At 45.0% G+C, this 11,919-nt stretch overlaps 1 protein-coding gene across 1 annotated transcript; it reads right to left on the bottom strand.

Moving 5' to 3' along the window:
• Positions 1-319: 319 nt before the first annotated feature.
• On the bottom strand, positions 320-11,207 carry enc3 (ectodermal-neural cortex 3). Its single transcript, XM_080506940.1, has 4 exons — positions 10,998-11,207; positions 7,886-8,921; positions 7,034-7,795; positions 320-445 (listed from the first exon to the last, which is right to left on the bottom strand). The coding sequence occupies exons 2-3, from the start codon at positions 8,906-8,908 to the stop codon at positions 7,049-7,051; spliced, it is 1,770 nt and encodes a 589-aa protein (XP_080363066.1). The 5' UTR covers positions 8,909-8,921; positions 10,998-11,207; the 3' UTR covers positions 320-445; positions 7,034-7,048.
• Positions 11,208-11,919: the final 712 nt, after the last annotated feature.

Raw genomic sequence — 11,919 nt, 5'->3', positions numbered from 1 at the left:
GATGATACACAACTGATGGTGGAATAAGTCATTCGAGCAGTGCATGATTCAGTCAGTCACAGTAGCTTATTTGCCCCCAAGGGTGGAAAGAGAGAAGTTTCTGGGGGGGGCTCACCTCTACACTCTCTGCCTCACATGTGTTACAAAGGCGTCTGTGAGTCTCTGCAGTCTACATGGCAACCGGTCCAGCTCAGAAGAGAGGCTGCATGAGAAAGTCACACAATAAGTCTGAGTAAACAGAACTGGGCTGATTCCAGGACCCTTTGCCTTCTTTCCTCTGCAGCCCAGGATAATGTGATTCAGGCTGGAGGGAGTCATGACGAGCATTTAAAAGGAAAGGGGGAGGCGAAAAAAAAAAAAAAAAAAAAACCTTCATCGTCTTCCTCCTCATCTTCAGTGCCGGTGAAGGGAGACACATACCTGCATACCAGACACCAGGGCTCATCTGGGGAGAGAGACAGAGGGAGATTAATGGTGAGGTCCTGTGAGCTCCTGCTGTACAAGGAGCCCGTGTGTGTGTGACTTCCCCACCACATGACCAGGGACGGGTGGCCGGGACATTCTCAGGGAGTGCAGAGGAACGCCAAGACTTCAGTCATCCAGGCTACACATCAGCTTATCACCATGCCACTTCATCGGGCTTACTCGCATAGCATGAATAATGCCATGGGACAGGGGCATTATTTAACCAAAGTCCTCCTGGCATGTGAGATTACGCTGCTCCAGCCATTCATGTTGCGAGGTAATAAATACGTGAGGGTGGCAGTGGAGAGGACCCCCTTTGTGAAAATAAGCGTCTCTGGATGTGGATGAAACACATATTCCAAAGCCGTCCTCTCTCATCTGCTTTATCCGGACAGAATTCATACCATATGTGGTTTATACTCCAACTCTCAGATCCCTTCATCTGCAAGCACCACTTTTTAACATGAATGCCGTGTTGAATTCCCCTGAAAGAGCTCATCTGAGGCTTTCTGTGCAACATCAGAAAACGTGGCGTCTAATTCTCCTCACCTGCTGTTGTGGAGGAATGTCCTGCTGCATGTTTGCGGAGTCGGAGCAAAAACCGAACATGTTTACCTTTGATTTGCATATTTTTGATAATAAGCTCCGAAGAAGCTCGGAAATGTTACTCAGAAAGAACACCGTGTAACATTTCTGGCTCTGCCGGGGGTTTGTTTGGATAACCTAATGAGCCCTCATTTCCATGGCTGACAAAGCCGGTTGATACTACCGAAGCCTCCACTGATCCATATGCATCTGTTACTGTTGTGATTACTTTGCCTGAAGTGCAACAGCAGGATGCAGCCAGAGCAGGGAACGACTGGATCAACAAAGAGGCAGTCCACAAACATTTAAGCTCAAAATGCATTATGTTGATGTTTACGAATACCACTTGTCAAAAGCTGTACAATATAAAATAATCAAAATAAGAGCAACACGTGAAAATGTTTTGAGCAGAAAATAAAATAAAATTTACTATAGGATCTACTTTTCTTGATCGTTAATCCGATAGCATAGCTGCTCCACCTTTAATTAGACTTGTAGTGTTTGGAACGTCTCGAGATGCACCCCGACCCTACAAAAGGTTATGAGGACATCCAATAACGGCTGCCCTCCTTCATCGCGCATGATTACACGTCAACGGAGCTCTTAATGACAAGGGTGCCGCCGTCATCAGGACTGAGCAGGAGACCGTCTCAACTGCAATTATCGAAACATTAAATCAGTCAACATGATCTGTAGTCTGTGTTACACATCATCAGGTGAAAACGGAAAAACGTCTGTTTTGGCTGCTCATTTACACAACAAAACAACAACGGCCTTCTGCAACTGAACTGTATTTGCAAACGGCTTCAAGAGTGCAATTTTTAACGCTCTGCTCTCGCTGTGAAAAGGGAAAACTGAACTTTTCTCACACCGCAAGCACTGGTGACCTGAGGCTTTTTTTTTTTTTAGCGTTTCGAGAATTTCTGTCTGATGATCCTTTTCACGACGTTGCCGTCTGAAAGTAAAACTTTACTGAAACACAAACACAAAAATTCCTGCCGTTTTCTATCCATCACTGTTATGAAAACAAGGGAGAACTTTTCGTGTTCACTGTGGCGTGACAGCAAATTGACCTTCACCACCGCGTATCAAGAATCATCCAGCGATCTATGTGCGTTTGTTTTGGTTGACTGAAGGCCGCCCAGCGTCCTGCTGTGGGAGACGGAGGGAGCCTGTGTGACCTTCAGCAGACCAAACCGAGGGGTTGGGACTGTGTGACATGACTGGATCCGACAGTCAAGACGTTGAACTCTGCTGCCACATTTTATCAAAGAAAAAAAACAAACACTCTATGGCTTTGCTGTTTATTTTCCCCCCCATCGTATTCATTTATCAAATGGACCAGTCGTGCACTGGGACATTCATCTTTTTCTGCGGCTGCACTTTGGACAAGATCTGCGTCCTCACGAAGCCCAATTAGGTGTGTGGACTCCAACTGAAGCCAAGTGGTTTCTTTCTTTATCTGTCCCCTGTGTGCAAGAAGGCCTGTGCCATGTTTACTAATGACCACCAGGAACTCCAGCGTATTGACCATTGTACGACTCACCACTCACTTCATTTCCACGAGTTTGTTTTCAGAGACACGCGAAGAACTCCTGCATCTTGGCGCAGCCGAGAAATATAAACGAGGATTCTTCAAGAGGCACGTCTTGATGAATACTCGGAGAAAATGTATTTTCAAACAAAAACGAAAACACAATTGGAAGACTAAATGAGCACCACTTCAGAGACACTTGGGCAGAAATTACATAATTCTGATTAATTACCAGGCAGACACCCTCTGTCCTCCCCCAGCTGGCTTTTTGAAGAGGCCCCTGTAACTGTATGACAGCTCATCCCTTTTTGAGGGTGTAATCAAATTAGTCTGGGTGATTATTCAGTCATTTTGAGCATCGTCTTTCCTTTCCCTTTTTGTAACTCTCTGCATGGTGAAAAGACCAATAAAAACCCCATTAGATTTATGCAAATGTAAGCCACTGTGCTGAAGGCTGTAATGTGGCAGATTGATTACTCAAGGGACCGGAGACGAAGTGTGTGCGCACGTGCTAACTAACTGTGCATGTGTGTGTGTCTGAGCCGGGAAGGGGGGGGGGGTCGTTGTTGTACACAGATGCCACAATAAAAGCCTTATTCAGCTTGTGTTCCTGGTGGCCCTCACAGCGAGGCATTAATAAAACATTAGTATTGAGTGACTGGGGGCCTCAGCACTCCTCCTCCCTGATCCCACTGTGACCTTTCCGTTTTACAGCAGCTGTCTGGGATCCAGAGACCCTGCAACGGAGTCCCCTGGTGCCCCCGCGACCCCTCCAGGTGTACCCCGTCTCAAAGAGCCAAGCCCACCTTGTAAAAGCGTCCGTTAAACTAATTAAGAAAAATGTAGATATTTTTAAAAAGGTTGTGGGGGGGAGGGGGGGTTCAATATCTGCACTACATGCATCTGGATTTTGCATCATAGGATTTTATTCCCCAAGCTCTAGCCATTGGACAACATGTTTTGAACCTCCAATTTGACTTTAAATCCCACAAAAAAAAAGATTCAACACCACTCTCTTTCCCATATCATATCCCAAGCCTAATTTTTAAGTGAGTTAGTTTGTTAGGTTTTGGCTCTTTTACATGCGAAGTCTCTGAAAACAGCAGTATTTGAAAAAAATGGCCTCCATAGTCCCAAATTTTTTTCAAAACATTCTGCTCTCATCTGCATGCAAACGGTCGTAGTGAATAGCTCTGCACATGTGAGGGGATTAACAATAATGATGGAGGAACTGTACGTTTGTGCTGCTCACTTTTCAATTTAACAATGCTTGTACGTTTACTTCGCCCTCATCATGATCATAGGCTCTTTTTTTTTTCTCTCTCTCTCTCCCTCTCTTCTCTTGCGCTACCTCCCTGCAGGATCTCTGATAGTGGAACTAGAAGTTTGTCCTCTGAGCCTCCAGCCCAATCCATCTGCAGTGAATTGGCTTCGCTCTGCCAAACAGAATGAAGAATCCCTGCTTTAAATGAACCTATGGGTACTTGAAGTCCAACTATAAAGGCTGCCCAGAGAAATGTCTGGATATCTCCATTAAGTGTCTTTATCTCTGCGCGTTTTAACACCGAATGAAATGTTTAAAAGCCATTCACATTTGTCCTAGTCATAACAAATCTCTCATAGTTTTCCATCAACAGTGGGCTCTGGCTTGGCATCAGAGCCTGTGGTTAGTCACATCTGGTGAAAATGCACAGGGCAGCAAACTACAGTAGGTGGCAATAAAAACAGTGAAAAGTCTGGTAAATCCCACACAAGCCACATAAACTGTGTGGACAACAGGGATGCCTGCGCCACAACAGAACATTAACAAATCTTTACTAATGGGAATGCAGGCCACACCTTCATTCCTCCCAAATTAGAGTAAGGATGGCTGGCTTTTTAAAGGACAGGCAATGCCAGCAATTTGACTGCCTTTGTGTGTGTGTGTGTGTGTGTGTGTGTGTGTGTCTGTGTGTGTGTGTGTGTGTGTCTCAGCAGTATGAGTGGAAAACCAGGAGTTTTACAACAATGTAAAAATTTACAATACAACTTGTGAAAACTTGAACAGCTGACTGGTGACTTTTAAGCTACAATAACACCAAAATAGTTTTATTAAAAAAAAAAGAAGAAAAAAAAGTGCGCACAAATACACAGGCACACAAGTGTTTTTCTTTCTAACCTCAGCTGAAAGTTGACAACCTCGGGAGCAAAGTATTTTTAGATTGTCCTTAGTCTCGCCTGCCAAACAAAGCAAAATATAGCTTTGCTTATTCTGGTCTTACTTAGTCTCCTCTTTATCCCCTCCTCTTCTGCGTGTGTGTGTGTGTATACGCTGTGTTACTTTGATGGTCCTACATATTTGCCGCTCGACTCCTCCTTCCAACCATATCCTGGACGAGAGTAACCCAAAGATTGACATGTGCTTGACACACGGAGGGAACTTGAGCTTTTTACATCTCTGTTGTAATTAAATATAAGGCAAACAGCAGTGGCTACTATGACTTTGAGAGTTCATAAAGCGACGGTGCCTTGGTCTGTCAAGTCAGCCCGTCTGTCTCCATGCTGGCACAGGAAACCCTGGCCACCATGGATACAGAGTACCGTACCAGTAGCCTCCCAAGGCTGAGCCCCCAGGTCCATCATCTCCAGCTGTTTACTGTAGACACAAGTCCCACATAAAGCTTTCGTTTCCCACAGACGTGCACTTTGCTTCACTTTCAACTCACTGCCTGCATTGAAAAAAAAAGAAAAAAGAAGAAGAGCTTGTCGGGAGTTGCTTTCATGCATTTTTAAGAAGAGTGCATGTTTTACAGAAGTGAAGAACAGGATCTACCAAAACTAGAGAACAATAATGCTTAAAAAAAAAAAGAAGAAGATTAAATGTAATTTTTTTGAGCATCAATGACACTGATGGGATTGCAGGCTGAGACAGAAGTGGCGAATGCTCCAGTAAGATTTGAAACAAATTTCATGTTGTGAGAATATTATCATTCTCAGTCACCGAGGTACTTAATAATTAATAATAATAATAATAACTTAATAATAAACCTGGCAACGGGGTGACACAGCTTATCTGAACAAGAACACTGAAAACAATAGAGTCCAGGGCATCTTTGTTACCTTGACTCATCTGTTAGGTGCACCTACCCAGCATGTAAATTAGGTACACTTCATTTCCTTTAGTAAACTTTAAACAGATCTAGGTTATCCATTTCCCCACGCGCCGAGCTAAACTCATTAGGTTTAGCATTATCGGATAAACCCTGCATAAGCAAACCATTGAGGTTATGGACATTTATTTATTAGACCAACAAAGCATGTCTTCTACTAGAAGACGATACTCTGAGAAAGAACAATACCTACCAATACAAAACACGATATACGGTCCGACTTCTGCAACTTCAGAAAACAATTGGTTTTATGCCACTATTCTCGCTTGCTTAACCACATTATACAACCGCGGGGCATATCTGAAAGCAACCGGCACACATTATCACACCACTGACTCTTAGCTTAAATTAAGAGCCTCCTGCTCCTCCTTTTTTTTTGTACAAAACCAAGAGCACCGCAAGAAAAAACATGTCATCTCTTATCTCACACGAAACTGTGAATGCTGCCACCTGTCATTCCTTCAGGCGGATCAAGCCTCTCAATCTTTCAGCGCTACAATATGCTACATGTCAGTCATAATAACAGGCTGGGGATGAATATTTAAATTTTCCTTCTTGTTGCTTTTTATCGATTACAGATTATACTTTTTTTTTTTGGTATTGAGCACCCCCCCCCCTGCAAGCCTCCTAAATAGATTTAATGTTTTCTCATTGTGTAAAGCATCGGATAATTTGTTTTGATTACAAATCTGATTAAGGGCTTGTTTTAACAAGAGTAAAATTGATTTGAGGAAAGCACAACATGTAAAAGTTTGAGATCTTAGAATAGTGCATAGGATAAAGGGTATGTCCTCAAGCCTGTATGAAGTGCACCAAATATAACACCATGTGTCACTTACAACTGTTTAAGGTTACCGACTTGCATCATGCGCTCTCTGAGAGCGGCCTTCACACTGGCCCTGCTGGCACTGCAGGCTCAGACCTGATCCCCGCCTCTCCGTCTCACTCCTGCCTCTGACAGAGGTGCTGCCCTGTAGCGCTCTCCCTGTGATTATCAGCACCACTGACATTCCTCCTGCACTTTAAACCAGGTCTCCTCCATGTTTATCCAACACTCAGCTGTCACTGTGGCCAACTGTGTAACCACTGGCAACCAGGAAAACAGAGAGGGGCTCCTCCAGCGAAGAGTGGACTCACCTGGAACCGTTAACTATGCAGTTTGAGCTTTCAACTCACAATACCGTCATTTGGCTAAACATAAATATGTATATGTAATGATCGTTCCATAAAGTACACAATCAGTGACACATGATTTCAGCTGGTTTGTTCGTGTCAGTGTAAAGCGGTTACAATATCTTACCATGCCGGCTAGTCTTTATGCCGGGAGGTACTTCCATGTGCTGACGAAGGCCGTAGGAATGAGAGAGTAGGGCACGCTGGTCACGCTGTCCCAGGAGTCTGAAGATGGATCGTAACAGTCTAGTGTCTTACACCTCTGTGCCCCAAAGTACCCACCGACCACATACAGTCTGTTTCCTGATGCCACAGCGTGACAGCTGATCCTCTTGGCTGTCACGTCGCCAAACTTTGACCACTGGTACGTCTCACTGTTGAACCTATATGCTGAGCTGGCCGAGAACTCTGTGTCACCGCCGATTACGACGACATGATTGCCGACCACAGCCGCTGCGGTGTACCGCCACAGCTGTGGACAAGCTGCCGGCACCGACCATCGATTTTGACAGGGGTCGAAGCACTGCACCTTGGGATATTTGTCTCTGTTCACACTGGTGCCTCCAAAGGCAAAAAGTTTGTTTTTGGCACCGACCACAGCGGCGTTGCTCACCCCTTCTCGCAATGGAGCCACGAGGGCCCACTTGTTGGTTTGAGGGTCATATTGCTCCACCTGCTTGAGGGACACCGAAGGGGAGGCAGGGAAGGACCCTGCCAAAGACGTGTGCCCTCCCACAACATACAGCGTATGGTCGAGTTCTGCAGAACCATGTCCAAATCTGGCTACCAGCATAGGTGCTGCTTTGGACCACTCGTCGTGTAGCGTATCGTAGACCCAGACATCTTTGGAGGCACCATTTTCAGATCCACGGCCTCCAGTGACATAAACCTGAAACGGGGATAAGAATCACAATCTGTTCAAATTCTCATGGTAATGAAAAACTAAATAATTTCGTTTCAGTTCACTTCTCATACATACCTTGCAACCGATGGCGCAGGCACTGCACTCCTTCCTGGGGCTGGGGATATCCGTTTTTGGGGTGATCTCCTTGGTCTTGTTGTCAATCATGTAGACTTTATCGCACATGAAAGTCTGTCCTCCCAGCAGCAGCAGAGCCTGGCTGACCTTTCTCGGTCGAGCACAGAACCCCGTCACAATCCCGTCATTCTGGAGGATCCTCATCTTACAGCAAACGGCATCCTCGACAATCTCTCGACTCACTTTGTCACACATCACCAGCTCCTCCGAGGCCACATTCTTCAGCAGGTACGACTCGGGCAGCAGGGCCAGGCGGACACAGCGCAGCAGCTCGGGGAGCTCGCCGTGCCTCCGCTCCATGTCGGCCTTCACCCAGTCGATGACGGCCTCATACACAAGACTTTCGTCCTCCACCTCCAACTCCTCACTGAAGATCAGTTCCTTTACTTTGTCTCTGGGCAGGCTGAGGAAGTCTTCCGTCTTGAAAAGCGTCGCAAAGTTCGCCAGGCACATCCTCCACGACAGCTCGTACAGTCTCTGACACTGGTGGGCATCTGAAAGCAGCATCATGCCCAAACAGTTTGACTGGTGCAGGTTCTTTTCTAGGAACTCTGCTGCTGCGTCCCTGATGTCATGGAACTGAAGCATGTCTCCGGCTTCCAGGAGAGACTCTGCGTTTTCCTCGTTGATGATGACCCGGGCTGAGTACACGTAGTCGAGTAGGAGCTCCAGCACCTCTGGATGGAGAGAGTCGTGGAAGTTGACGTCGTCATCGCGACTCTCCCGGAGCCCACCACTGAACATGGCCTCAAAATACCGGCTGCAGGAGGCCAGGACGGCCCGGTGGCAGGGGAAGGAGCGGTTCCCTGCCTTCAGCACCACATCTGTAAAAACCTTTCGTTTACGCAGCAGGTTGAGCTGAGTCAGGAGGCTGTCTGCATGGGACGTCTTGTGGAATAGATGGATGTTCATGGAGCCGGAACTGGAGCGAGATTTTCTGTTTTCGTGGTTACTGACAGACATCTTGAAACTTCACCTAAAGCAATAAAAGAAAAAAGTCAATTACAAAAGCACAAGTAGGACATCTTCGAATTATGAATTGTTGAAATGTGTTGTGACATTGCTATTGATGCAGGTACCACAATAAACACTCCTTTTTTATGACTAAACAACAAACCATGCCAGCAGCTGATGAATGGACGGTTCAGGAATTAAATACTCTCAAACGGTATGCCGACTTACAACGGAAATGGACTTTGGACTTGGAGAGATGAAAGGACATCTGATAAGGCGCACACCCACGGAAAACAAAACAGCATGCGTACACTTTGTGCCAGAAAGATTAAGCCTGTAAAATCTATCAAACAAACATAACTTTCAAGTCTGCCAGAGCAAATGAGCTACATTAACCAACTCTCAGGATCAGCTTCTGTAATTAATGCGAGTTAAAGACGCAACACCTGGGCGTGTTGTCCTACTTCACCTGTTTCCACCCCTATAAACATTTTGTGAGTCACATCAAGCCAAACAGAAAGCCAGTAAATCCCTGCCAGCTTGTTCTGTTCCTCAGTTGGCTCACATGCAAGATGGTGCCAGAAGCAAAGCTTTCAAGCCCACATAGGATGCGACACCTCAGCTCCTTAAGGATAAAATTATGTAACCACAGCGCAACAGATTTTAACACCAATGTTTCCTTTGATCAGTTGCAGTGGGTTTAGGCAGAGTGGGAGGAACAACTTAATGAGATTACCATTATTTTAACTAATTGTCGCAAATATGATATGCACAAGGGTTGAGACAAGAGCTCTTGCTTTCAAACTACTATAACAGTATGTACTGCTTCATTTAGGGCAAAGGTGAACTCTTGACTGTCAACATCTTCAACAGTTGGTGTTCCAGAGTGTCAAGACTAATATTCAACAACACTTAATACATTGTGCATTGTGAGTACTTTGCGTATTGTACATGTTTGCACTGCTCAGACACCATTGCACCAATATTGATGTTCATTTGTGAATTTAATTTGTCGGTAAATTATACCCTGGTGATTTATTATAATGTCATAGGTTTTCATTTTCTATTATGTTAATGCAACACAGGGATCAGACTCAATTATGTATAACAATTTGGGCATGTACAATATTACACTACAAAGTGAAACTTTACTGCTTTCCACTTATCCCTGCAACTTTTAAACCACTGTCAAATTCAGGGTGCTGATCACTGTAAACAACAGATGGATAACATAGTACAGTCTATTACCATCATTGTCACACCTACAGGAAATTCAAGATCTATAATTACCTTTAAATGCATGTCTTTAGACTGGGGGAGAAAAATGCACCTATGCACAGCTATAATATGCAAACTCCACACAGAAGGAGAGATTTTTCGTCTCGGAAATATTCATACAATTTATATTTAGACAAACAAATACTTCGATCCGTTTTGCTCTGATCTTCTATATATTTAGATTACTATTAGAAACACAGCATCTCCATTCTTCATTAGAGCAAAATGTAGTCAAACAACAGAACTTTATGTATAATATTTCAGGCTATGCGTTTTGATTTTAGGTTCACTCAGTGGTAGTATATTTTCTCTCTTTTCACTGGAGGCCACAAAAAAAAAACTTGACACTTCTCAGTGTCGTCAACTAACTTTTCACAGACATTTTCATTTGGAAACAGACTACGTGCATGGGAAAGGCTCGTAGTGAAAATTACCCGGCTGCAATAAGCGGTGCACAGCACAGAGGGTTGACAAAGACTGTACACAACTTGAAAACGACCAAATAAATATCTTCCGCCTAGAATAACCTTTTGTTTCGCGGCAGATAAATTTCAGTCGACTATTCAGCCGCTCTGAAAGGGGGACGGGGGGCTTCCTGGAGGAGGGGGGGATCGGTGTGAAATGCAGATCGTTCAGTGCAGTCAATGTGAAACTTTGCTGGGCAACTTCAACATGCGCTCAACTTTCCTCCCAAGTTAGCAGCAGCAGCCTGGAACCTCCAGCCTCGAACCAGGACACCAACGAGGCTGCTGCGCTACAAGGAGTCAAAACACTCCGGATTACTAAACTCCGACCACAGCGATCAGGATATAGCGCTTACCTCCAGACACGATTCAGGGCTGCTTCCTTTATTTCGGCCACAACTTGTCAACTGTTCTCGTCGATCTGTTCGAAATTCAGCCGAAAATTCAAAGCAATCCGGTTTGTGACCTCAGCGCTGCGCCTCGTCCTGTGGCGGTGAGAAGCGGCTGCGCCATCTGACCGTCCAGCCGCAAACTTTTTGGAGTTTTTTGTTGTTGTTGTTGTTGTTTTTACAGGCGTGAAAGAAGAACCAACAGTGTGAAAAGTTAAGTCACTCGGTGGACTCTGCGGTGAAGCCACGCAGCCTGCGGGGGAGCAGTGAGCTGTGTGCGGAGAGAAAGAGCTCGTGCGGCGGAGGTTCTCTTCTCAGGCTCCTCCCCCTTGCTGCTGCGCCCGACCAATCAGCTCCGGCAGCACGAGGCGCACAGCGGGTCTTTATCCTCCCTTCAACTTTGAACAGTGAACTGCACCTGTGTCAGGACAGCAGTGAATCCTATAAATAATGCAAATGTCCCTGGTTCGTCTGCATGTGTGGCGCGTCTCATAAATAAACAAAAGGCATCCACCGGAGCTTTTTTTTGTTTTTTGTTTTTTGTTTTTGTTTGGGGTGGGTTGGGGGGGATGCTTTGTTTTGTTTTGTTTTGTTTTGTTTTGTTTTGTTTTGTTTTGCCTCAATGTCAGTGCTGAATCCTTCGCACCAAATCTATTGTGGCCGTTAGTGTACAATCTAATTCCGTACCTGATAATTTTATTCTTTTATTCTTTTAACCTTTACTTTTCCAGGCATAATTTGCTTGCATGCAAATCATCTATTTTACAAGCAAGGCCTGGTCATCTCAGGGCAGCGTTAGAACAAAGGATGATGGAAAGAGACTCATAGAGAAGAATTCAGAAATAAACAGACAAAAACAGAGAGAGAGAGAAAGTCAGAGTCCTGTGGA

Source organism: Blennius ocellaris, assembly GCF_963422515.1.
Source record: "Blennius ocellaris genome assembly, chromosome: 12".
NCBI classification, from domain to species: Eukaryota; Metazoa; Chordata; class Actinopteri; order Blenniiformes; family Blenniidae; genus Blennius; species Blennius ocellaris.
This window is presented reverse-complemented; position numbering and strand designations above follow the sequence as displayed.